At 38.6% G+C, this 27,080-nt stretch overlaps 5 protein-coding genes across 5 annotated transcripts; 1 reads left to right on the top strand and 4 right to left on the bottom strand.

The window, feature by feature from the left end:
• The first annotated feature begins 2,921 nt into the window (after positions 1-2,921).
• LOC141822667 (carotenoid cleavage dioxygenase 8 homolog B, chloroplastic-like) lies at positions 2,922-5,048 on the top strand. Its single transcript, XM_074710000.1, has 6 exons — positions 2,922-3,221; positions 3,319-4,065; positions 4,145-4,338; positions 4,410-4,599; positions 4,689-4,791; positions 4,903-5,048. The coding sequence occupies exons 1-6, from the start codon at positions 2,922-2,924 to the stop codon at positions 5,046-5,048; spliced, it is 1,680 nt and encodes a 559-aa protein (XP_074566101.1).
• An 887-nt stretch (positions 5,049-5,935) lies between these two features.
• On the bottom strand, positions 5,936-7,756 carry LOC141824879 (uncharacterized). Its single transcript, XM_074712213.1, has one exon. The coding sequence runs from the start codon at positions 7,599-7,601 to the stop codon at positions 6,021-6,023; it is 1,581 nt and encodes a 526-aa protein (XP_074568314.1). The 5' UTR covers positions 7,602-7,756; the 3' UTR covers positions 5,936-6,020.
• Positions 7,757-8,311: 555 nt separating this feature from the next.
• Positions 8,312-13,977, bottom strand: LOC141823100 (uncharacterized). The gene is made up of 12 exons (XM_074710373.1): positions 13,856-13,977; positions 13,502-13,777; positions 13,324-13,404; positions 13,104-13,199; positions 12,876-12,959; positions 12,728-12,797; positions 12,534-12,616; positions 10,084-10,163; positions 9,838-9,936; positions 9,323-9,428; positions 8,666-8,755; positions 8,312-8,574 (listed from the first exon to the last, which is right to left on the bottom strand). Exons 2-12 carry the CDS (start codon positions 13,733-13,735, stop codon positions 8,536-8,538), a joined length of 1,062 nt encoding a protein of 353 aa, XP_074566474.1. The 5' UTR covers positions 13,736-13,777; positions 13,856-13,977; the 3' UTR covers positions 8,312-8,535.
• A 531-nt stretch (positions 13,978-14,508) lies between these two features.
• Positions 14,509-18,258, bottom strand: LOC141823099 (uncharacterized). Its single transcript, XM_074710372.1, has 6 exons — positions 17,740-18,258; positions 17,244-17,366; positions 16,515-16,608; positions 15,658-15,740; positions 15,425-15,514; positions 14,509-15,357 (listed from the first exon to the last, which is right to left on the bottom strand). Exons 1-6 carry the CDS (start codon positions 17,932-17,934, stop codon positions 14,797-14,799), a joined length of 1,146 nt encoding a protein of 381 aa, XP_074566473.1. The 5' UTR covers positions 17,935-18,258; the 3' UTR covers positions 14,509-14,796.
• An 862-nt stretch (positions 18,259-19,120) lies between these two features.
• On the bottom strand, positions 19,121-26,187 carry LOC141823098 (putative leucine-rich repeat receptor-like serine/threonine-protein kinase At2g19230). The gene is made up of 13 exons (XM_074710371.1): positions 26,091-26,187; positions 25,466-26,024; positions 23,688-24,166; positions 22,968-23,106; positions 22,808-22,879; positions 22,411-22,482; positions 22,249-22,329; positions 21,915-22,082; positions 21,539-21,800; positions 20,988-21,114; positions 20,324-20,392; positions 20,046-20,232; positions 19,121-19,556 (listed from the first exon to the last, which is right to left on the bottom strand). The coding sequence occupies exons 1-13, from the start codon at positions 26,185-26,187 to the stop codon at positions 19,121-19,123; spliced, it is 2,748 nt and encodes a 915-aa protein (XP_074566472.1).
• Positions 26,188-27,080: the final 893 nt, after the last annotated feature.

The raw sequence follows: 27,080 nt of genomic DNA, 5'->3' as shown, positions 1-27,080 counted from the left end.
AATTATATCACTTAACAACCATCATCACTCTCCAAAGATTCAAATGCCACTAGACAAAAAGATTCCCTCAGAGTAGTTGTTGGTACCTAGCTTCTGCATTAATATAATTAAATTTTGAAAGAGAAAACCAATTGTACCATCAAAGGGCAACTTAATTAATTTGATTGCACTCGTCTATCATGTATGCATCAATCACCTACTATTTAAACTTTCTTGTAGTATTCTGATCATGAGTCAAGAGTGATAGAATATCTCTTCTTCTTCAACGTACTGTTCTTTCTTGTTCTACACTCTTGTTCTTGTTCTCCCCGTATCTATACGTAGCTTTCAAAGAAAGAAAAAGACACTATTAGGTTGACTTGCTCTAATTGTTAAATCTTAAAAGTATACTAAACTTAATTACTTGCTCAATTGTCCAAAGCTAATTATAATTCCCAATAATTTAATTAATATCCAATAATACCAAAGATCAATCTGATACAGTTGGTTTAATAGATGGCATCTATACACAGGATTGAGAGGTCGACATAAACATATAGGTAGGAAGCTAGAAAATAATTAAATATAATGCGAAAGGATCAAAACTGTTGATTGTGCTTCATCAATTATTAGAATATTATATGTAAAATACAACATCCATATCAGAGCTAGCTAGATATGCATCATGCTGCAACCACACTAAAACAATTAATACTAATCATTACTGTATGTAGTTGACAGAGAAAATTAAGTATCATGTGATCGCCACCACGTACGTCACCATGCATTGAAAAGTATATATATTTGGGGCCAAGTACTGCCCGGACTACTACATGAAGAACGAACTCCAAGCATCATGCACGAATAGTGGATTATTAATTGTTCTAATTTGATCGATCGATCGATATATATAATTTAATTAATTGTGTGAATATATATATATATATAATAAATATTAAGTAATTTGGAAGGTCCACTCCACTAGAGAGAGAATGGTGTTTGGAAGCAACATGATTAATGTAGAAGAAATTAATAAGAGGCTTTTGGCGTTGCACCACCTTCTTTTATATTTTTTTCGTCCTAGCTCCACTTTAAATTGGGCGGTTTGGAATCCTCTTGTTAGATTCCTTCGCTCTTTTAAACGCAAGCCGTTGAATTATAAAGAGACAAGGGAATTCATTAAGTTATAGTAGCTAAGCAAATTGGCTTTTGACTGTCGTATGATGCATAGCTTAAGTGTACGGTTTTTGCATCCGGGGCATGATTAAGTTGATTAGTATATATGGGATAGACTTGCTGAAAATGAATAAGGATTCAAACATGCCCTTTTTCGTAGTGATCAACTACATCTTTCCAATTTAGCTCCTTACATATGATCGTAGATCTGACCATGTAAGATTGTTGGAGTGACAAATTTCATCTTATGTTGAAATGAAGAGTGCACAGTTTCATTTCCTCAGACCAATTAATTCATTGATAACAAGGAATTCAACTCATTGCGCTAGCTCATAATTAATTAGTTCACTTAATTGCATTCGAGGACTTAGCACTTAAATCGATCGTGATAATTAAATATTGTTTTAGCTAATTACGTACTATTGCGTCACAGAATCAAGTGGTGGACAAGATCATTGTATATGTAATAATATATATGTTGCATTCCAAAACAAGAACTCATGACTAATTCATCATGTTAACCAAATTAATATAAAACAACATCATTGTTAGTTGGAGTCTAGATTAGAGTTTCAAATCCATATATAATATTAATATTGAAATTAATTAAGATGTTTAGACTTATTCCGTTCCACATATAATGTTAATCTTTATGTAGTCATTTCAATGCACTATTTAAGATCATCATTCGAGTGTGGTGTTCATCCAATCTATTATATGCTTTGATATACATCTATGAATAATAATTGAACTCTAAAATTTTCAAATTTTTTTGTTGCAAATTAAGCTTCTTTCTGTTAGTCTTATATTTTTTTAATATAAATTTAATGCATTAAATCAATATAATTATTCAATCCTTAAATAAAAATATATCTTCGAACATATACTTTAATTATTAAAATATATAATAATTGCTGAAAACTATGGTTAATTAGCAGCTCACTGAATCTTTAAGACAATAAATTAAACTGCAAGGCTGGTGCTTAATTATATTATTATTCTATAATGGTGATCATTAAGCATAATAACTAGACAAATTAGTAAGATAAAAAAATAATTAAACTAACGGTTAGTTTTCATATATTATGCCAGCTGATTGGCTGGCGTTTTTCTGTTATATTACACTCTTAATTTGTTCATGAGCTATATATTTATTTGTTTTAATGACAACTAAGCTTTATTTAATAGTTAATTATGAATAAATTATCCCCAAGTGCTATTCTATTATTGACACTACTTTAGGATATAGATTTTTTAACTCGTTAATCTTTCATATAAGTATTAAATTACTGTATATATATAAGTTTATTATTCATAATGCCTTAGCTTTGACGTTTATCCTCCAACCACTTTGTCTTTTTATTCCAATCTTTTTTTTTTTTTACTTTCTATGATGCTTTTGTTGAAACCTATTTTATATTGTTAACCAAGGAACTATTGCTTTATTAATTATATTTTAAATTAAATTAATGTATTTTCTTTGAATAATACGTACTTATCATTTCGTTTAATTATCTTCAATACTAATAAATTTTATTTTCTATAGATGGACTATTAATATTTTAATTTAATTTTCAAATGATGGTGTAATTTCCCTTATTTTTTAATAAAATAAAATAATTTTTGTTTTTAATTTTTTGTTTTTCCCATCAATTGATACAATTTCGTCCTGTAGCCAATGAGAATTCATCGTTCAAGATGCCCCGTCGAGCCCTTCAAATCTATAAATAGCGCAGTGTGCTACCGAGTTAGCTCCATCGCTTCCAATGGCTTCCGCCTTCTTCTTCGCTCCGCCAAAGGCCATCTCTTCCTCTTCGAGCATGCTAAGATGCGCCTTGCTCAATCCAGCAGGCGAAAGTCGGCGGCGTGACTCCGTCAAAGCCGGCGTTGCCACTGAGTCGTCGGCTCCGTCCGTCATCAACGACCTAGTCGCGCCGCCGGTCGTACCCTTTGAGCCCGTCGTCACCGGACGTGACGGCGCCGGCAAGCTCGCCGCGTGGAGGAGCATCCGGAAGGAGCGGTGGCAGGGGGAGATGGCCGTCGAGGGTGACATCCCACTCTGGCTGGTGTGATAGTAGTTTTGTACGTTTAACCGTTAAAAAGATAAAAATGAATAAATTGAACTGTGTTTCGTGACGATCGGAGACGATGTTTGATTTGCAGGATGGCACGTACTTACGGAACGGCCCTGGCTTGTGGAACATCGACGACTACCACTTCCGGCACCTGTTCGACGGCTACGCCACGCTGGTCCGCGTCAGGTTCGGGCAGGGCCGCGCAGTGGCGGCGCACCGGCAAATCGAGTCGGAGGCGTACAAGGCGGCGAAGAAGAACCGGCGCCTCTGCTATCGCGAGTTCTCCGAGGTGCCCAAGCCGGACAGCTTCCTCTCCTACGTGGGCGAGCTCGCCAGCCTCTTCTCTGGCGCGTCGCTCACCGACAACTCGAACACCGGCGTCGTCATGCTCGGCGACGGGCGCGTCGTCTGCCTCACCGAGACCATCAAGGGATCCATCCAGATCGACCCAGACACGCTGGAGACTCTTGGGCGGTTCGAGTACGAGGACAAGCTCGGCGGCCTCATCCACTCCGCCCACCCCATCGTTAATGAGTCGGAGTTCCTGACGCTGCTGCCGGACCTACTCCGGCCGGGCTACCTGGTGGTGCGGATGGAGGCCGGAAGCAACAAGCGCAAAGTGTTGGGCCGCGTCAACTGCCGCGGCTCCGTGCCGGCGCCAGGGTGGGTCCACTCCTTCGCCGTCACCGACCACTACGTGGTGGTGCCGGAGATGCCCCTGAGGTACTGCGTCCAGAACCTGCTCCGCGCCGAGCCTACCCCGCTCTACAAGTTCGAGTGGCACCCTGATTCCGGAAGCTACTTCCACATCATGTCCAAAGCCACCGGAAACATCGTAATGATCGAAGAAAGCTTCACCAACATATATGCACGTCTTTTCTCTAATCTGAACTGATCTCATCAATTATTCTCAGGTGGCAAGCGTCGAGGTGCCTCCTTTCGTGACCTTCCATTTCATCAACGCATACGAGGAGGTCGACTCAGAGGGAAGGATCACCGGAATCATAGCCGACTGCTGCGAGCACAACGCAAACGCCAACATCCTCGAGCTGCTTCGCCTGCAGAATTTGAGATCATTCGCCGGCCTCGATGTCTTACCTGACGCAAGGTAAATGACCAAAAATTTGTTGAAGGATTCCTTGCGATAATCGTTTAATGATCGATTGACGATTGAAACAGGGTGGGAAGGTTCAGAATTCCATTAGACGGCAGCCCAAAAGGGGAGCTGGAAGCAGCACTGGACCCAGAGGAGCACGGCAGGGGAATGGACATGTGCAGCATCAACCCCGCCTACCGCGGCAAGAAGTACAGATACGCCTACGCCTGCGGGGCTAATCGCCCCTGCAACTTCCCCAACACCCTCACCAAGGTCCTATAGTACTGCATCATCACTCCGTTATACGGCAAACTTCGACTGTTTGTTACGTGTCTAAATCGTCTAAGAATATCGAACCGCAGATCGATTTGGTGGAGAAGAAGGCGAAGAACTGGCACGAGGAAGGTGCGGTGCCATCGGAGCCGTTCTTCGTGGCACGGCCAGGCGCCACTGAGGAAGATGATGGTGAGTGAGTCCATGATCACTACTACTTCAAACTTTTGTACCAATACAGCAGTGATATGATGAAGCAGAGGAATATAGCCGTCGACGTTAATCCTTCCTTTTCTCTTTCAGGGGTGGCGATCTCCATCGTGAGTGACAAGAACGGAGAAGGGTACGCGTTGGTGTTGGACGGCAGCAGCTTTGAGGAGGTGGCACGAGCCAAATTCCCCTACGGACTTCCCTATGGCTTGCACGGATGTTGGGTTCCAAACAAGTAGAAACACGACGACGTGCATGCTGTCTGTAGCTTGTGCTTGTAGGAATAGTGGGAAGCAGCAGTAAGGTACTCCACCCGCTGTATAGCGACCGTATAAATACGTTGGAAACAAGGTAGAAGAATAATGTGCCGACTGCCATGAGAATATTATCGAGTGAATGAATGAATGAAGCCGTCAGTGCACTGAGTGTAGTGGAAGAATTTGCTTCAGGTTTCTTACACCCTTTGTTGCAGGGTAGGGAATATTGGCTGTGTGGATATGAAAATGTGTATATTTTTTTTAATGAAGATGAATAATATGAAGTTATCAGTTAGTTTTCAGGTGTTAATTCAGTATTTTGAAGTGGGATGATGGGGCAAGTTGTTGGGCTGATATAGCCCAATTAATGATCCAGCCCATATACGGCCCACTAATATAATTGAATTTTAGGATTTTTTTTTACTATAACAGTTGATGTAACGACCCGGTCCGTCCGTCTATGAAAATTCTACTTATCCCAATCCCTATTTTTCTGTGGGTCATGGGCCGTCGACCATCGACCGTGCCGTTACTTACTAGGACTTTCCACCTCTGCCCAGTGGATTTTTGCCTTCCCCAAATTCAAACTCGTGGATTTTTACCTTCCCCAGATTCGAACTCTAGACCTGTAGGCTAAAATACAAAAGTTCCTTGAATCTGATAACCTGAGAGCCAGATTGGTCTAGAGTTCGAATATGAGAAAGACAAATATCCACTGGGCAAGGGTGGAAAGTCCTAGTAGATAACGATGGTCGACAGCCCATGACCCACAGAAAAATAGAGGTTGGGATAAATAGAATTTTCGCGGACGGACGGACTAGGTCGTTACAGTTGTCAGTTACTATCGAAAAGCACACTGCAGAGCAGGGATAAAAAATCAATACTAACCAAGACAGATCAAACAATACTAACCAACAGAAGTTAGTATTAAATCATTATTGAACTGGCAGAAGTTCACACTAAATCATTAGTTAACTCTGTACGCACATTATGATTGTTCTTTCCAGTTAACTGGTATAGAAGCACCCCAGCTGCTACACTAACGTTCAAGCTCTCAACAGCTAGAAATGACTTGAGATCTTTCCCAAAGCAATCCTGATCCTTTTCCTCGACATCGACTTCGGGTATTCCATGGTATGCATCTGATGGAAAACTTCCAGGGATTCTAATTAACTGAGTACAAGACCTCTCGACCAGGGGCCTTAACCCACTGCCTTCACTGCCCAAAACAAGAATTGTAGGCACCCCCACTTCAACCTCACTCAAGGATACAGCTTTAGAAGAGACTGATCCACCAAGCACTCGCCAACCATTCTCAGCTGAAGATGACAAGAACTGCATCATGTTCTTACAAGACAAAAGCTCGATCAGTTCGAGGGAACCGGCGCTGGCTTTGCTTACTACACCGCTTAAAGGAGCTGAATTCTTGGCACATAGGACCACCCCTTCTGCTCCAAAGAAATAAGCTGATCTGATGATGGCCCCCAAGTTCTGTGGGTCTGTCACCTCATCCAGAGCAAGCCAAAGAGGATGGGTTCCAACTTCTGGCATCACAGGATCCAGCTCCCTTATGTTCACCATCTCCAAGGGAGAAGCATCGAGAATCAAACCCTGATGAGGTCTGTTATCGACAACCATATTGAGGTCATGCTTTGAGGCTTCTACAACCTTCAAGCCTACCTTCTCAGCTATCTTCAATATTCTCTCCACTGCTTTCTTGTCCTTCTTCTTCTTGTTGTTTCCACTCAAGTCTAATCCTTCCTGAACATAGAGAGCATAAAACTCCCTCCTTTCAGCCATCAATGCAGCCAAGACTGGGCCAACACCATAAACACTCTGACCTACCATTTTTGGAACAGAAGATTCAGTCGCCTCTTTCCATGTCTTCCTGCCCCAATTCTCCTGATTATTCCACCGGCGAACCTCAGTAGTATCGAACGACGACTCTTCAGCGCCTTTAACTGACTTTCTCTCCCAGCTCGCATTCTTACTCCAGTGCTGGTTCTTCTGTTTCTCAAACTGGGGCTCTCGTCCAATGACATCTTTGTACCTGCTCTTAATCTTATCCCACCTTGGGTCATCAACAGGCTCGGCCTCTAGATCTTCCTCCTCCGCATCGATGGCGTTGTCTTTCCTAACAATACCTTGCTCATCTCTAACAACAAACTTCTCCGCTGCCTCTGCCCAAGAAGAGCGCTTTGTTCCAGCCGGCGCCCTATCTTGTACCCGCTTCCCCTCCCTATTCCCGTCAGATGCCCTTATCCAAGGCAGTGGTTCGGTGGAACTTCCACCAACCCCAGGTGATCCCGGCCTTGGGCTACTGGAAAAAACCCTAGTTTGCCATCCGCAAGCGCTCCCCCGTGACTCAAAATGGCACGAAAAACTTCTGACATCAAGAACACTTCTGCTTCCAGGTATTCTACGAACGAACTCTTCGGAGAAACAAATTGATACCATTTGGCGGCAGCTTCCTAGTTTTGAAATCTTGGAAAGGAACGGCATCACCGAGGCCTTGGCGAGGTGGCACTGATGCATGGTTCAAGGAATTGAGATGAACAAGATGACAGCGGGGAAGGTTGGCACCTGTGGGAGAGCGGCGGAAGGTAGATGACTCGAGCTAAGCGATGCCAGAGAAGTGTTCGCAGAAATATCGCACCCAATCCGATGAACGCCGCCCCTGCAGTCTGCGAGTCGTGTGAAGGATTGAAATGGGGATTGCATACTGTGGCAGAGATCATTAGATAATGGTAAATGGGCCAATCGAGCCGCATAAATCACTCGAAGCCCAGTCCGTTGAGTTAAGCAGCAATGCTCGATTTTCTGATTGAATATTTATTTAATCCAATTTTCTTTTCTTTACCCTTTTTTCTATTTTTTATAAAGATCGATTTAATCGAGGGTTTCGTTTTTTCATAAAGATCGATTTTTTATTAAGAAACAAATGTAGAACAAAGGCTTGTGAAATAGCAAAGTCGAACAAAATTTCATCAGCAAGTTTACCAAAGTCCTCACCATGTCTAATGCCCTAGTTCACCTTACTTGCTTAAGCTTTTGCTTAAATACCCTCAAATCCTTTTTATATAGATTAAATCTTTTAAATACCAAATTATCAATTTTTTTTATATGAAACTCTAATATAGTTTCAAAAAACGTATACCATTTCTTTACATGTGATGATAAAGCTACATCTATTATTCTATAAATAAAAAGATTAACATTGAGTCAAAATTATCTACAAATAATCATAGACATAAATAATAAATATAAGCTGAAATTCCGTTAACATTCCCAAAATCCTTGAACAATTGTTCTCGCATCACATATATTTCTAAGTGCTCGATAACATGTTCACAAAAAGGCTCAAGACTTAATTAATATTACCCAAAAAATTACAAAGCATGCAACAAATGAAACTTGGGGAGCACTTGGAAGGGGATAAAGGTTGCATCTCCATAGCAAAACCACAGGCTTACAAGAAAAATCTCCTGCGACTGGTATCCATATCCGGCTAAAACATGAACAGAATAAGTTTAATTTCCATAAGAATTGAGGGAATGAGATATGCAAGTATGATTGAGATTTGTGGAGAAGTCAAATACCTTGTGTACCCATTCATATTCTCCGCCTTTGGTGTCAAATGTACCGTGTTGCAAGGTCCTTAATTTAAGTGTAAAACGAGGGCCACACTCCTGCATTTTCGAACAACAAATTCAACACTTGAAGCATGCTACAAAGGACCTCTCGATTCAGTGGACTAGATCCAAAATGAACGGTGAATTTGAGTCAAATATTTGTCATCATTGTTGGTTTAGTTTTAGGGTAAGTGATAAAAAGCTCCTATCAAACTTGAATCCATTGAAGATCAATAACTCTCAAACAAGAGCCCTAACTTAAATTCACCAAAAACTTCAAACTTAGGTAACTGATTGAATCTTGGAGAAAACCAGTGTGTAGATAAATAAATGAAACTGCAGTTGATTTGCTATTTCCATGAGATTAAGTATGATAACTTTTTTCCAAAGATATAGATTAAATATGATAAGTTTTTTCCAAAGATATAGATCTTGAATATTGCATCACTGGTCAAAGAAGAAGAAGAAGAAGAAGAAGAAGAAGAAGAAGAAGAAGGCACTCAGATTACAACTTAAAATTATGGGTATCAGGCAGATTAGCAAATTGAAAGTTGGGTCCAGACAGCATTAAGCCGTTTCAAAAGAAGCAGATTGAAAATAAATGCACCAAATTCTCAACAATACCTGAAGACGTGCAATCACTTTCTGTCGAGGTAAATTTTTGCTTTTGGAGTCCTTAGCCGCCTTTTCTTTGGGATCAACTTTTTGTTCTTTAGTTTCAAATATATACCTAAATCAGAGACAATGGGTATTACAAAAATTCCACACAATACAAATGCATGACACTTCAGGAAGAGCATGGATATAAAAAACTGAAACTGAGCAGCTTTCTCGTGATGAATAGCTTATGCCCTAAAGAAATGATTTGTGAGACTGGTGACTGATGAGAACTTTGAGAAAAAAACACAAATATAAATAAGGTGGAGAAGATCAGTTGGCAAAAGGGGGTTTAAGCAGAAAATATCTATTCAACAAATTCAACAGATATTAAGAGAATATACCCATTTTGTTGAGCACAAGTCCTATAAAAGAGGAGGTTAAGGAATAATGCACATAAAAGCTAGATTGCAAAAACAATCATGGTTCTAAATAATAACTGTGATTTGTCTACCATAATAAAAATCCTCAACAAGGGCTACCTGTGGTGTCTAAAAAATATGAAATCACGTTGATTGTGGAAAGTTACAACACGACGACCACGGAAATTAGGATCTTGATGAAAAAGTGACTGTATCATCCTGAAATTCAGAAAAGAAAAAGTCATACAAGTGTTATTATGACATACAAATATGCATAAGAGTTGAATACACACACACATAAACTAGCTAACAATAATAATTTTCAAATCATTCAATACAACTTTAATTTGAGTAAAACTGAGTAACCTGCCAACACGATGACCAATTGAAGTAGTAAAGTTGTTCAGCACTAACTCCGGTTTATGACTTGTAGGGTTTCCATGATTCTGACAACACAGAAGAAGTACAGTTACAGAATAGTGGATAATTATTTAATATTAACAGAAATAGAAGTATTGTGTTGACCATGTCGAAAAATTAGCTAAATATAAGACATCGAGCTATTTAATGAGAGGATCACTCAAGTCTTATTTGCGTATATGAACATGTACTAATAAATTGATGGAGCTCAACATATCATTTGTGTGTATTTTCTAAAACAATGTTAATTATCAAGCTAATACCACCATCCATTCATGTAGTTGCTTATGTATCTGTGAATGCTAATCCAATGTATGCTTATGCAATGAGGGACTACCTTGGTTTCTTAAATTCATTGTCATGTCCATGTTAAATTGATTTGAGTAATCAGCCAAATAGAAAAAAAACAAGAAACATATTTTGTGGCTTGATTAGATCAATACACAAAATTCTGTTTATATGGATCACTCAGGACTAATGTGTTATTATTATGTCATATATGTTTTATGTTATATGAGTTACTTAGGTTCGCACAAAAGATCTATACAAATTTTCAAATTGCACAGGATGAGATAATATAATGTGATAGTTGGAAGTTTTTTTATATTGATTGTGTTGGTTAATAATTGGATATAGTATGTTCTCTATGTAAATGTAATATATTTGTGGCGTGTGGTGTAATGCACTGTCGATATAATTAATGTTATTATTAAAATGGCCATGGACCGTATATGCCTGCATTTGTGTATCTATCTGCAAAACACATGATTATGCAACAGCTCAACCACAAACAATCTGCATATGATTTTTAAAACCTTATAGAATTGACCTCAGGCATAGTTAGAATCATGTCTATATCCAACAGATGGTAGAGGATTCAAAGTAAAATAAATAAAAAACAGCATTCCATGACAATTAAGGAATTTGATTAACTTGCAATTATTATGATGATAAATATGATTTTGTATATGTCCTTTATCTTAACAGTTCAAGCATTGTATAAAACCTAATAGGCTAGGCCAAACTATTTCCAACAGAAGTGTCATAACATTGTGAAAAAAGAAAGTAGTGATCTATCAATTTAAATTATGTGATTCAAAAAACAACAGATATATGCTAAACTAGTGTGCTTGAATAAAATGACTACGAAACATCAGGTCTAGCAAAGTTTGCAGTTGAACTAAAGGACTTGGAAGTATTTAGGAATGAATTTGATCTGACCTTGCATAGAGTTCAATGGAGACACAGAATTGGTCCTAAATAGAACTTTGTTCATTGATCTCTTAAGTTTATTTTGATTTGTTGAACTGATTTATACTAAGGATGTCAGAGTACGTAAGGAAACATTTCTGAAGCACCTCGGTGTTGCCAAATCACAGATGCAAAGGTATCAATTTGTAATCCCCAAGTTGAAGCAGCAAATATATGATATTCACAAAATACTTTTTGTATCTGTTTGTCAAACACAATCTTCCACCAAGCCCAATTTTATCTAAATGCTGTCATGATTGTAATTATCACTCCATGCAATTTTTTATTTGAGTGAACCATTTAGATGCATCATTCCTTGGGCCAAAAGTAAGAAATAAAACTACTATGTATCTATTTCCTTGGAGGAAAAGAAAAAGGAGTGCGATTTTTTTTCCTAAACTTAATTTTTTTTAAAACTTGAAAAAACAAAAATAATAATCAGATAAAAAATAGTTTAGTTCATAGTGGCGAATTGCACTCAACCTTCATTTCTCTCAGCCTGATTTTGCCAGGATTCATTTTGAGGGAAAGAGAGAAGATTTTCACTACCTCTTTCTCTCCCTTATTTCTTCCCAATGGATTAAGGAAAACTACCAACCAACAGTTACACAATCTAGTGGTGAGTTAGATCTAGAGAACTTTTGCCAATGTGAGGGAGTTTAAATCAGTACAACGAGACTGTTGGAAAAGATTAAACCTTGTCACTCTTGCTCCGAACAAAGAAGTCCAATGTGGAGTCCATGCGCCTCAAATGTGGTACAGGGACAGCTCATTGATTCATGGTCATGACCAAAAAATAAAAAAGGAAAAGCATTTCCATCCTTACTTTTCTCTATGTCTATTTATTTGTTTCACCCTGTGCAGGAAAACTCTCCAAGGCACAGTAAATAATGAAAAATCATCACTAGTTAAGGCAACAAAAATTCAGATAGTTAAATAATCACAAATAGAACTAACAAACAATAAAAGCAAAAAATATTTTGTGGGATGTAATTCTAATGTCTAATTAAATGTACCAAGTAGGAAAGTTAGAAACTAACAAAGCAACAAAATAATACTTATACCATCTTAATCTGTAAATACAATCAAGTAAAAATATAAACTTAATGGTGATTTTGTGCACATCTGGAGCACAAACAATGTACCTTGATATCCTTCCGCAAAATTAAATTGGATAGTTTAAAGTGTGCAGTGGGTCCATCAGGCAAGCCTATTATCAGCATTGCATCTGGAAAACAAGGCAAGCTTGTAAATGAAAAAGGATGAAACAAACTATAAAAAAAAAAGCATCCTGTGTCAACCATGATGCAAGAGTTAATGGACTTGTTCTGCTCCAAACCTGGTTCTCTGCGATTTGTATGGACCACAATGATTGAAGTGAAGTCTTTGTTCTTCGCATATTCAACAATCTGCTTGAAAGAAACAACTGATCAGAAAAGCTCAGCAATGCAAGAAACTAGAGTCTCTCATTATCTAAAATGTGGTACCTTTTTCAGTTCATAAGTTCCTCTCTTGTAGAAATGAGCATTAGGAATCACTGATACCAACTCATCACATAAAGCAGGACCTCTCTAGAGACATAAAAAATGCGAGATTGATTTGGCCTCCAGTTGTAAATATGATATTACCATGAAAGATGGCACCGAGAATAAATAGCAAAGAATAAAATCAAAAAGATTGAATTATGAAAATGTGCTAAAAACTAGAAAACATACGGTGGAGTTGAAACGATTTGTGGTGATTAATATTTTCGGAATTATTTCCTGCTTTAGTACTCCACTGAATTCATCTGCATCGTTTGCTGCAAATAGCTATATCCATGAATTGGAAGTCAGGCGTAAAGTACCATTATGTAAAGATAACTAAAAATTGACATCTTTTGTAAACCTACGATCTCAGATTACCATAACGATCAGGCGACAAAATAATCATTACCTCTTCATCATCTGGTCGGCAAATCGTCTCGTCAACTTCCCTGGTGTTCTCAATAGTCCGAGGCACGCTCTTCTGTGGTGGCTGGGCATCGCATTCGCAAAAGAAAAAAATATCAGTTAATCACTCCGGGAACAAAACCAAACCAGAAGAGAAAGAAGGAGAGGGGAAAGAAGAATACCTCCTCGCCAAGTTCGAGGGCTCTTTGGATGGTAACCTCTCTCGCTTTGGCCTGCTTCCGCTTCTCGATCCTCTTCTCACGTTTGAGCTTGGAATATACTTCGCTCCGCTTCTCCTTGTTTTTAATCATGGAAGGAAGCGTCTTGTCCTTTTTGATCTTCTTCCCTTTTGGCTTCCCATCAACGTCATCGTCGTGATCGCTCCCGGCGCTCTTCCTCTTCACCCAGCCGTCCATGCTATCTCCTTTCGACACAGGTTGTTTGAGAAAGAGCGAATGCTGTCGAAGATGAGGAGACAGACTAAGGTTCTGCTGTGGTGGAATAAGGAAATAATGGGAAGGTAGTCCTGCTGCTACACTGTTGCCGGAGGTGGTTGCGAACGGCAGCGACGACGGTTTCCGACAAGCAGGAGCAATCTCACGGAAGGCGACCGCGGACAGCGCTGGTGCGAGAGGCTGTGATGAGCAACGGCGACTGCAAGAGCGGCGGCGACTGCAAGGGCGGCGGCGACGCCGGCTGCGGCGGCGGCGGCGGCGGCACGGGGAGAAGGACGAGAAAGAAGTAGAGAAATAGGGTTCTGGGAGAATGAGAAATAGGGCAGGGTTGGCTCCGTCACATTTGCACTTTTGCGAAATAATCCACATACTTTTATAATTCGGACCTAATATCCTGGAAAAAATTTAAATAATATTAAATCATTCTGTATAACCTAAAATTTCGTATAAATTTTTAATGCGTGAACCTAGGTAACTCATATTCCTTGTTTTTTCCTTATTTGGCTAAACATTAATTGCTCAAATCAATTTAACAAGCCAAGGTAGTCTCTACTCTCTAATTTGCATAACCATTGAGTAAATTCACGTTCCAGCGTCTTTAGTTGTTCATAAATTGGATGATTAAAATCTTTTTAGAAACAAATTATTATATCTGTATCTGTAGAAACGAATGATGCATATGGCATCTAATGGAAATACCAAACATCTTTCATTTATTTATCTACATACTGGTTTTCTCGAACTGACTCAATAATTCAACTATTTTAGTGGTTTGAAGTTTAAGTTTATGGCTCTTATTTGAGAGTTATTGATCTTCGATGGATTTAAGTTATTACTGCTGTTGCATGCTTTGTGACTTTGACCCAAGTCAATACATATGTGACCTTTCTTACTGGAGTCGATTCTTTGTCCATCAACAAGGATAACCTTCTCCTTCAAACTTCAACATGATTACTCAGCCATTCCTTTCGTAGGTATTGCATAGCAAATATATCACTCAAAGCTCGAACAGGCATGGTGCATCACGAACTAGCTAGACGGATGGGAGGGTGTCGGCTGGAAACTGGTAGGTTACCATCAGACCACCTGAAGGAAGAACAGAAGCAAGAAAGTTTCCTCGCCTTTGGAAAGGTTTGGTTAATGTGATTAGATGAGATGCTGTTCTCGTCGCAAGCATCCAGAAAGGTTTCGTACCCTTCTAAATCCACCTCAGTTATCAAAACTTCGTCTTCGATAGGACAAGAAGCATCCGCAAAAGTTTCATACCCTTGCAAGTCTTCGTCAGTTATCAAAACTTCATCTTCAGAAGTGGATGGCGTACGATGGTCATCATGAGCATCCGGAAAACTTTCATACCCTACTAGATCTTCCTCAGTAATGAAACACTCTTCTTCGAGGGGACTATGGTGAGTGTGTGTCGGACTGGTAGTTCTTGTTTTAGCATCACTGCATAAGGAAATCCTGTCTCTCTCATCCTCGATGCACTCGTCTGAAGTTTCAACAACTTTAGTGTGTGGATGCTTAGGATTTGGGCTTTGGATCGCAGGAAATTTCAACTTGTTCTTGTTATAAGCCTCGACAGCCTGGTAAAGAAATGAATGATATCAGGGGAGCAGAATTATATGGAGCGTTAAACTCTCACTTTCATACCTGCCACTGAGAAGGAGCTAACAGCACTCGAGGCCTTCTAGAGCGCACATATTCAAGAGCAGCAATGGGTGTCATATTCTTATATTTGACCTGCAAAGTTAGGGTAGCGATTTATATATCATTTCTTTGATAGAAAAGGCTTTGGCAGACAAATATATATTAGTTATGTTGATTCTGTAAGTAAAATGCATGATGTGCATAAAAGTAAGGTCATAGGCCTTAAACATAATTACCAGATAGCAAACGACAATGGTAGCACTACGACCCCTTCCTGCCTTGCAGTGAACATATGTAATTTTCCCGTGAGATGCATTTACTGAAAACAATCAAAAATCACGTTTAGGATTTTTTTTTTCTATGGGGAGAAGAATTGGAATTGGAATTGGAACCATACTATTAAACAGATGAGCTCTTCCATTCAATCAATTTTAAACCTTGAAATTGAAAAGTCAAAAACCAATAGAACCTGGTGGAAATCCATCAGAGGCAAGTGGCTCCAATTAGTTTACCACATTTTCTTAGTTTTCTCCCTTTAAATGTTGATTATGGATCGTTCAAATTAACAAATTGGCAGAGCAAGACAAAGGAAATGAGAAAACAACTAGTTCTTAAATCAATCAGACATGTCTTTATAACACAGCATATTAACCTTATGGATCCAACTCAAACCTTAGCCCATATTCAGAAAGTGATCACTTTTCTCGAAACCAGACAACAATTCAGCTAAAGTGTTGCAACTTACGTCACCAACTTGTATCTCAAGTAGTTAGACACCTGAATGAAATCCCATGTTAAAGGATAGATTCCATCAAGACAAAAAAAGAGTGTTGCAACTTGCAATTCAACATTCTAGCATGCAGTAATTGTAATTAAACCACAAAACAGATTCTCCGCAACTGAAAAAGCTTCTAGTATGGCTGTGCCTAATATGCTAAACAGCTAAAGGAAGTTTGTTGTTTCACATGATGTTTGGTAAAAAGAAAAAAAAAAATCTTCTTAAACATTAGCAACCAATAGGCAGATAGGTTTTGCAGTAAAAAATATTTTGCTACCGCTGTAAAAATAGGGATCAATAAAAGAAAAAACTTACTATGGATGAAATCAACAGCTCGGCATATATCAACAGGTGAAGGAGCATAAAGGTAGTCTCTTGTAGGAATCACCAGGTGATCGATTCCATGAACCTGGATGGAAGGAACAAAATAACGTGGAATGCATCAAAGAAATGAAGAGAGAAAAACTCTATTAAAAAGAATCCTAAATAACTAATCCGTCAAATCATCTGCAACATACAAGACAGTATGTTTTATCTAGTTAAACAATAACATACTGTGAGAGAGGCAGGGTTTGTCTAATGCAGTTATTTTTCAAAGAAGTGTTTAAGGTCTCCAATATGGCACTTAAATCATAGTAGGCTTGTTCCTGACTGTCCTTTTTCTTCAAAAGGCACTTTCTATTGCTAACCAATAGATGGATAGATGGATCAGTTGTAAAACATGCAAATCTCTGGATTCTAGGTGAAGTCATAAATTTGGAAGTACGGATACAAAATTTAAAATGAAACACTGTGGTCCAAAGTCACCATTGCTAATATTATAATTATGTGCAGGCGAAGCCTCATGCCCTCTTATCAAGACCTAAGCAAATGTCTGTAAACAGGAACATCTTGATAGTTGTTATTAAGCGCACTTGCAGTATCAAAATGATTTGGATAGGAAAATCGTGTTTCTGCTTCAAAATAAGAGTAAGCTTGCAAAGAACTACTAAATATCAGGCATAAATTGTAACTATACTAAGGAAAACGCATATCCAACACTACCTTATATGCGTTTGACGAAACCAAAGTCTCATATGGTTCGTTTAGGGTAATGACTCCTCGAACTCCAAGCTGCTGCAGCCGAGGAACATCGTTCGGGAAAGGTACAGCACCCAACAATAGAAACTGACACCACAAACAGCAAATTCACCGATTTTTTAATACGTTGAGCATAAAATCTCTAAATATAACAAGAGCAACATCAAAATCCCAGAAAACAAAGAAAACCCACTTAGTTTGTATATATGTGTGAATGGAAATTTAGTTTATATATGTTACATTCATGATTTTGTATCTTTCAGAAATAACATTACTCTAACACTAATCTTGACTAAAACGTAATTTTGTTTCGTTTCCCGTTTCTTGAATCATCAAATGAACCCGTGAAAATTTTCTCCCGATTGCTCAAATCGAGAAAGAAAAAAAGTTCTAGTCGCAGCAACTGCAACCCAACTGCTTAAAAAAAAAAAAAGAAACTCGAGACATTAAAAAATCGTACCTGATCGATTTCATCCCACCATCGAAAGTCAGCTTGTATCTTGTTCCTAAGGACATTGTAGACAAGTGTAGGATAGAAAAGAATCCGTGCTCCCGCTCCCACAAGCGCTTTCTTTGCCCTAAAACTCACTATTTTGCGGCCGCCACATTCGTCCGTTTTCCACTCACTCATCTCATCAATGCCGACCATGATCATAATCACTTGTAACAGATCGCTAATCCTCGTCGATTCCACTCTGCAGCCGCTTACCCACAGGACAAATCCTCCCTAAAACACTCGTCAATCTCTAATCATTGGAATCGAACGCTGGTCGGAGGAAGGCCTCATTTTGGACGCCGAGGAGGAAAGAGAACAGCATTAGAGGCAGCCAAATCAACCGATTCAGACGCAAGGTACCTCGATCTGGAGCTACGCGAGAGGGGAATTCGATTACGGGGCCGGAATTCACCAACTCGGCAGAAGAACTACCAGACGGCGGCAACCCTGATGCGCCACGCGTCCAGACAGGAGTCCAACGAGGAAGCAGGAGGCGCAGGCAGAGTCGCCAATGGGAGAGACGCGCTTATAAAACGCCGCGATCCCTATAGTGGAACACGTCAGCTTATCCGGCGACCGTGGATAAGACCGAATCCCACTTCCACTTCGTACCGCACAGACAAATCGACGGCTAGGATCTCGCAGACCACGATAACGTAACAGATGTCGAGAGACACCAGAACTAGGAGCTGGGGTTAGTCGCGATCGAATCGAGCCGTCGCTTCTTGATCCTGCGGTGACTTGGTGAAAACGAGGCAAGGCTTGGCGATCATCAATATGGGCCCTTACACGTGGGAACGTAGCAGCGGTAGAGCTACCACGTCATCAACTTCACCTTGACGCCACGTCATCTCCGACGTCAGCATCATTAGAATATATGTTTTTATTAATCTGAGTGAGCCGGATTCGGCTTCTGGGCTCGTCAGTTGGGCTCCACTGGCTCGACCAATTAAGGTCGGGTAGATTTGAATTGACATGAGTAATTAACTTTCCAGCAACCAGGCAAACCTGCCATTAGATTTTTTGGTCCTTTTCTAGTGCCATTTAATATTTTCCCACGGGATTTAAACTGCCAAGAAACAAACAGTGATTAATACTGCAAGGCCTGCAAATTAACATTGAGTGTTACTGGAGCACAAGTTACGATCTTTTTATAAAATAGAATTTGATTCTTACAGGTATTTATTGCGATCGGTTTGATGAGTGATCGCCATCAATAGAAAGTTGGTGGCTGGAATCGTGTTTTAGCTAAAGGCCATGGCAATTTGAATGCAACAATAAAGTTCAAATGCCTTGTGGATGGTAACACAAAGCTTTCAGTTGGAAGAGACTCAACTGTCCGAAGTCATCTCGCCGATGGACCACTTACATCAGCTGACATCCTTGCAATGTCTTCTATTCCAAGGGCACGACTTCTAGTCTGGCTTGCATTGCTGACTTCCAAGGTCTCAGTCCTACCATGGGAGCTCTCTAGCACCAAGCTCTCTCTTAGCCGTGTCACAACTTGGGTCATGTGTGGTCTCTCACGGGATGACCACAAGGTGCAATCTAGCGCGACCTGAGCACACGTCCAAACGGAGTTTATGTCATAATTCCCTTGTAATCTGGCATCAACAATATCCTCGATTTTTCCACTGGCAAACTCTTGGCGCACCCTTTGAGCTATATGTATGTTCTCAGGAGTTTGCAAAACCGGAGGTTGCCCTGTGATCAGCTCCAAGAGAACTACTCCAAAGCTGAATACGTCACTTCTTTCACTGAGCTGCAAGGAAACGTAGTACCTGCACGAGTCACAGAACAATTCCCATTATCAGTCTCCTATTATTCATACAAGCTTCTAAAGGACGAAATTTAAAGGTCTTAGTCCCCAGCAAACAAACCAGGAGCTGTAAAAGGTAGTTGAACTTTCAACTGCCAGAAACACAAGTACAAAAATAAAACACAACGTCATTGAGGAGACTGCCAACTATTTATTCCAGTAGATTATCAAAGTATACTTATGCATACACATAAATGCTAGGATGTAAAGGTATATGCTGAATGTAGGATTTTACATAATGAGAGTATCTCGCATCTACAGAATGTTGAGAGAAACAGTAAAAATTATGGCAGTCCGGTCAAAGGGGTGGTAATTCAGAGTCTTGAACCGAACATTTTTTTTTATTTGCATTTTATCAGCATGTTTTCCAAATTACATCCTACTCATTGCATTGATTTGACTGTGAATGTTCTATTCAAACAAAACCAAAGAAGTGAGAACAATAGCATACTCTGGATCAAGATATCCTGGAGTTCCCTTTACATTTGTTGATAGGGTGTTTGTCCCAGTATTGAAAGCCTTTGACAGCCCAAAATCTGCTATCTTGGCCTCCAGATTCTCACTCAAAAGAATATTTGCCGTCTTAACGTCTCTATGAATTAGTGGTGGCTTGCACTCCGAGTGCAAGTACTCCAGTCCTGTATCTCACCAAAATTTATGAGCTCAAATAATCATAAAATCAATAGATGAATTGGAGCAAGGAGAATAATGCTTTAAATTATGATAAACCTTGAGCAGCTTCAAGTGCAATTTGGAGACGCTGTCGCCAACTTAAAGTTCTTGTCCCAACTCTTCTGCCTGTATGATTTCATATTAATATTTCTGATGGGAAAAAATGCGACAATTATGCTGCAAGGAACTTGCTAGGTAGACAACCTGACAGCTTAATTGCAAGTCCTTCAGTAGCATATGCATTAAAAAATGAAAGTTATATATGTTGTAATCATGCAATTACCCATTCAAGAGCAATGTAGCTCTCAGTGTTTTGTAAAGCATGCTATTAGTATGTATTGATTTCAAATGGTTTAGAGTCTAAACAACAAAAAATATCAGGAAAATGTCATGATGTTCTTATTTGTTTAGAAAACTAACCACTGTTTCAAAGAAGTTAAGACTCAGTGATAACACTCACAAAACTTGACTCCTGTATAACAGATTCTAATACCTGGAAAATTATAATGCAAACAGACATGATATTTATTGAGTTTACATATTGGTATGTTTCGAAGGCAATATCTTTTTTTTAACCAATTATTCACATACAAGTCTTATTATTGTCTCAACGTTTTCATGCTTATGACCATTTATTAAGGTGAATTAAACTTATTCCACACACTCCCTTGGAGTGAACTTATTTAAATGTAAAGATGGTATAAAATGCAGTATGACAGACCTCGCAGATGCTCAAGTAGAGTTCCTTGTGGCATATACTCAATTACAAGTGCTAGATAGTCTCCATCGATGCAGTAACCCACCATAGAAACCAAATAGCGGTGATGAACCCTTGCCAAGTGCTGGGCCTGAAAAAGGGAAAAAAAAAAAAGAGAGAGTATATTTTAAGCTTAGCAATACCAACATCCAAAAAAGAATTGAAGTAGAACTAATGGAAAGTGTTATCTAATATAGGAATTCTGAAACATCATATACACTACATTAAGGTCCAACAATTCTGTGGCGTGAAATCTAGAATAAGAATACAGACAAGAATAGTATGTACTAGTGAGTTCCAACTATTTGGAGAGCAGCTGTGAACAAGGACCTATTGTGGATAAGTGTTGACAGAGTATTCCTGTTTATACTTTGAGTCTTCAATTCCCAGAAAAATCAAAGCAATTTATGTTTAGGAACAATCTACCACAGTAAATCATAGATACTGTTTACTACTACTAGAGGAGAATTCCACCACCTCAAGCTTCAAAGGGGAATATAAACTACTTAAATTACCTCAGCAAGGAATTCTTTGGCTCCTTGTGATGCTGTTTGAGATTGCATCTTGACTGCAACTTGAGTGCCATCTTCTAAGCACCCATAGAAGACAATCCCAAATCCTCCTTCGCCTAGGATTTTCTTGAAGTTGTTAGTTATGTTCTTCAACTCCAGGTACGTAAATTGGCGAATCTCCAGGTCCAATGAATCATGATGTTGGCCTTTTACTTGATTGGAGGAGACTTGATTCCATGGATTCATGGTGGCATTACACCAAAAGTATTTCAAGTTAAGCACGAAATCAAGAATTGCAAATCATTTAAATTGGATCACATGGCATATAATCTCTTTCATTATCTCTGAGATGGACTAGGAGTTTTTTAAAGAAAGCTCACCGTATGATCTTTTCAGCCTCCAAATTATAGCCATCACTACAAGCAGAATGAAAATAGGAAATGTACAAAGAATGGCAATCACAGATGTTGCTAGTTTCTTCTTCCCTGACCTTGAAATCACTCCACATGAAGTTCCATTGTCACAAAGAGATGGATTACCTTCAGTTCTGGCATGAGATGTAAGCATTTTTATTCTTTTAGGCTACAAATATTCTCATGAGAAAAGAAACTAATTGAACTCCTTAAAAACTTGCAGTATAAAATAAAATAATTGAAGAACTACGCATATGTTAAAAGGATATCTAGTTTTCTAAGCTTTTAGAGAACACAAACCTTAAAGTAAGAAATCCATTTTGTGACCTTTCAAGTAGGGCAGAAGGAATTGATCCATTTAGCTGGTTGCTTGTTAAATCTCTACAAGTAGTTAGGAGTGAACCTCTAAGTTTTCATTTTACATATATTGGAAACAGAAAGGAGCAATCACAATATACTTACAGGACTTTGAGGGATGTCAATTCTGCCAGGACAGGGGGGATAGTCCCTGTTAAGTTGTTGTAAGACAAGTCCCTGGAATATTACAAAGCTATTGCAATTAGAATGAATCTATCAGTTATTATTGCCATTTTAATTTCAATTTGAGTAAGCATAATTGCAGCACTGAGGTGATGTTATTGTCTAAAGGAACATGTTAATAGAAAAATAATGCCATGTTCACTAGTCATTTAATATAAATTTCAAAGCTATGATATGGTTTGGTAGAAAAATCCTACATTTTGAGTGTTAACTTTTTCCTAACCTATACATTTGAGGCAGCTGGCAGCTGCTATGTACTATAACAATGCATTTTTCTTGTTCATAAACCAAATCTGTTTCAAGGTTCTCATGATCTTACAAGTATTCAATTGCACCGAGATTGGAAAAAGATTTGATTATTTCACCGGTCAATCCACTGGATGATAGATCCCTGCAGAATATTTCAACTAGTAAGCACATTGCTTTTGGATGGAATATCCTGACAACGCAAGAAATGCAAATTTTAGGTAGGTACTCACAAAGTAGTGATCCTTGGAGGATTTGAGATGCTATAAGTACAGTTTACTCCATCCCAAACTAAAGCTTGTGGTGAACACGGATCTCCCGCCCAATTTTTCTTGATTTGATATGATGATTTTATGGTCCTCATGGCATCAACTGTGTTAGAATAAATAGAATTTAAATAATAGCCTGTTGTCATCTTATAAAAGTTATTAGTACTAAAAAAGTGGGAAATAAAAAACAAGTTGGCGCGAGAAAAATCCATTTAACCTACCAAAACAAACCAGATGAGAGATAGAGACAAAGCATGAGTTACAAACAATAACCAAATTATAAAAATCTAGGTGAGCATGGGCAGGCAAACATTTAGATTTTATACTCAAGTTTTTCAATATATTTTTTTCTTAATCAGTCTATCAAACCCACTTTTGCCCATCTTAAAGCATCCTCCACTTTGTAAATGAAATTCCTTGTCCTCATAAAAGGATAAGGAGAATAAGATAACACTAAAATCATTAATTAAATTCCTCTTTTTGCGCGTAAAACACTGTCCTATTCCAAACTCAAATCAGTAGCTCGCTTTTGATTTCCAATATGCTAACCTAGAAAGTTTGATGAAGCTCAATAGGCTATGAAAGTTAAAATGTCCTTGGGACAGAAATTGAAAGCAAAATAGTCTGCTGCAACAAATCCTAGTGCAATAAATCGAATCAAAAGGATAGAAATTGAGCGCGTACCGTCCGCTGCATCCGACGCCACATTCTGATCCCGCATCTTTGAGTAGATCTCGACGGCGTTGAGGATGGGCGGAAGGGTGGAGCTGCTCAGAGCATCAAGTGTGATGTTGTAGGAGGGCAACGCAACGAGGGGCCGGGTGCTGAGCACGGCGTCCGAATAGAGGTAGTCCGGGGTCAAGTTCCCAATCAAGATATTGTTAATGCGAATGTCGAAGCTGCGCGAGTCGTTGGTGCCGGCGAGGTCGAAGATCTCGGAGATGTGGAGGACATAGAAGTACTGGTTTACGTCGGCGGGGTCGGCGACCCAGGGGACGACGAGCTGGCGGGAGTTGGTAGGGCTGGCGGCGGTCTGCATGACGACGGAAGGCACCTCGTAGTGGTCGTTGTCGATGCTTTGGACCGTGGAGTTGGTGTAGAAATCGGTCCACGTGGGCAACGTCCAGGGCTGCCAAAGCCGGTCGTGGAGGTCATCGGGATACCTGGCCGTGAAGAGAAAAACATTACTTCTTTTAATTAATTCAAAATTTCTAACAATTTCTTATAAAATAAATTTTATAAAAAAAAAATGATATACTATATGAAATTTAAATGTAACATAATACTTTATAAATAAAATAAAATAAATTTGGATATCATACTGTCTTTTTATATTGTATTTTCATATAATATATGATTTCTCAATTTATTAAATGTAAATTTCAATTCTTTGATCTTCAATAAATATTTTATATGTACAAAAATATGAAATTATGAAATCAAGAAACTACAAGGATTCAAAGTTAAATACTTAACACTATATATTTGGATTCTCATAAAAAAATCATAAAATATGGAATTTATTTTGTCATACATTTACAAAAAGGTCATAAAAAGATGGATTTAATTTTCAAGTAAATAATTTTACAACAATTCTAAAGAACAAAAATCATTGTGATAAAAAACGTACTCTATGTTAAAAATAAAAATAAAAAATAGCTAAATTATCTTTCATTATATTTTAATTAATCACTCTAATACTCTTAACTTGATTATGGTTAAAATTGTTCTAGATGGTTTAACACTATTATAATTATATTGATAAAAACTATTTTTATGAAAAGAATGGTTAAAATTACTGATTAAAACTAATATAATAATATTAAAGCAATTTTAACTAAGTTATAATATTTGAGTGTTTTACTAGTCAAAGTAATTTTAATCAATAGTAAAGTAGTTTCAATTAGCATTTAAATACTTTTAATTAAAATTATAATAATAATATTAAATTTAAATAATTATCTAAGTTAAAATAGTTTTAATTAAATTAAAATAATATTAACTAGTATTATTTATAGTAATTTAAATTAACTTTGAATTGTAGTTTTAATCAATATTATTGTAATTTTAACTAAGACTATTATAATTAATTTAATAAAAATATTATTATTATTTTTTTAATAAAGACACTGGATGAAATTTCCTTTTAATTGTTTTCTTTCTTTGTTTTCCCCCAGTTATAAAATTCCAACTTTAAATTCACAAATTCATTTTTGAGAAATAATATGCAGTATTAAAAAATACAACATGAAACCAACATAACACACTCAATTACATGGTTGTGGATTAACTGTATGGATGTGAGATCTACTATATGCAGTGTGTGCATGGTTTCATGTTGTATATCATTGCTCTTTCTTTAAATTAAATTAAGATATCTCTATAATATTTCATAATTTTAATGAGAAAAATTTTAAATATAAAATATTTAAACAAAAGATAATAACAATAAATAAATTCACCTTATGTAATTCTCGGCCCCTCCCACGTTGACCCGGTTGAACATCACCAAACTGAGCGAGGCGTTGACCACCGGGTACATCGTGTCCTTCAGCGGCCTCACGTCCACCGACGACACGAACGGCGTCCCGCCCCCGGTGTTGACGAGGCAGACCCAAAGGTGGTCTGCCGCCGCCACCGTGATGGCCTCCACCGGCAGCAAGACGCTCGGGCTGGTGATGTTGATCATCTTCCACAGGTTCACGCCGAGGTGGAGGTCGAAGGTGAGCCGCTGCGAGTTGAGGCCGTCGTAGTTGGCGTACAAGAACCAGGCGCGCACCAGGTACTTGGAGCCCCTGGAGATGCCCTCTCGGATGGTGTAGCAGTTGCGGGTGCCGTTGGGGAAGCTCCGCACCGTGAACAACCGCCGCGCCAGCAGCGGGGCCACGTACGCCGCCGAGATGTTTGCGCTAATGCCTGCGTCGGAGTCGATGAAGCCACGGTCGGAGACGTAGGTGATGTTGGTGAGTGGGTCTACGTAGGTTGTGCCTTCATCAGCGCCGGAGTCAATGCTAATGAATCCTGCAAATTATATATCCATGAATCGTATTGTTCAACTCTGGAAATTTAATTAATGTGTTTTGTTACCGAGAGCTTCTGTGGGCTGATTCTGAGGGAGAACTGGAACGACGGCCATAGCGAAGCAGAGGAGGAGGAGGAGGAGTAAGCGCCGAGTTGAAGCCATCTTTTGCGAGCAGACGAAGAAGAATGAACTGCTTTGCTCGACGAAGGATTTAGCAGAATGGAGTGGAATTTATACTACTAATCGCCGAGACAGGCGGCTGTGCTCGCCACTTCGATATTATTGTTTTGTTGGGGCATTTCGTCAAACAAGTTTTTAGCTATTGAGCATTTTATTCCAACAAGAAAAAAAATTTTAAAAACTATTATCGAACGCTTTATCAAGGAACGCCTTGATATTGTTAACTTAAATTAGCTTGTTTATTGATCATTTAAACTATTTAAGTTTAAAAAAAACATTTTGAACATTTTTATGCTATTATTTATAGCACGTCTGTAAATCAACTTTCTAGCATTTTCACTTTCGCTTTAAATATAAATGCAAGTTAGCGTGCAAAAGAATGATATTATTTTTATAGTGTAACTTGAGTTATAAATATATACACGTTGATTTTTATTTTTTAAGATAAAATTCGAACAATTTATACAAAGAGCCCGATCATCGTACTCTAAACTTTGATGCAAACTGATTTGCATTCAAACTTAGAGGGAAAACCCATTAACAAGGCCAGGGCATTATTCAGAAAAAAAAGTATTTTGGTAATAATTGACAATGTGTGTGTGTGTTTTTATAAAATGTTATTTTGTATTTGTCGCCTTGCAAGTTTTCTTTTTGGAATGACATGTTGAGCTATCCCATCCAACTCATGACCGCTATCAAGTCAACTCTGTTAGATTTGGGTATCATCCATGCACGTCAATAAGCATCTATCATCTATTAGAATTTTGGTTGACTTCGAATCGATGACTCGTGATAAAATCGAAAACAATGCATGTACTTGAGGTCAACTCTTTCACCGAATTGGAGGGCAGTGTAGAGCTGGGGGGGGGGAGTGA

This window comes from Curcuma longa, chromosome 3, assembly GCF_044706935.1.
Source record: "Curcuma longa cultivar G26 ecotype Majalengka, Jawa Barat chromosome 3, ITB_CL_G26_1.1, whole genome shotgun sequence".
In the NCBI taxonomy this organism is placed as follows: domain Eukaryota; kingdom Viridiplantae; phylum Streptophyta; class Magnoliopsida; order Zingiberales; family Zingiberaceae; genus Curcuma; species Curcuma longa.
This window is presented reverse-complemented; position numbering and strand designations above follow the sequence as displayed.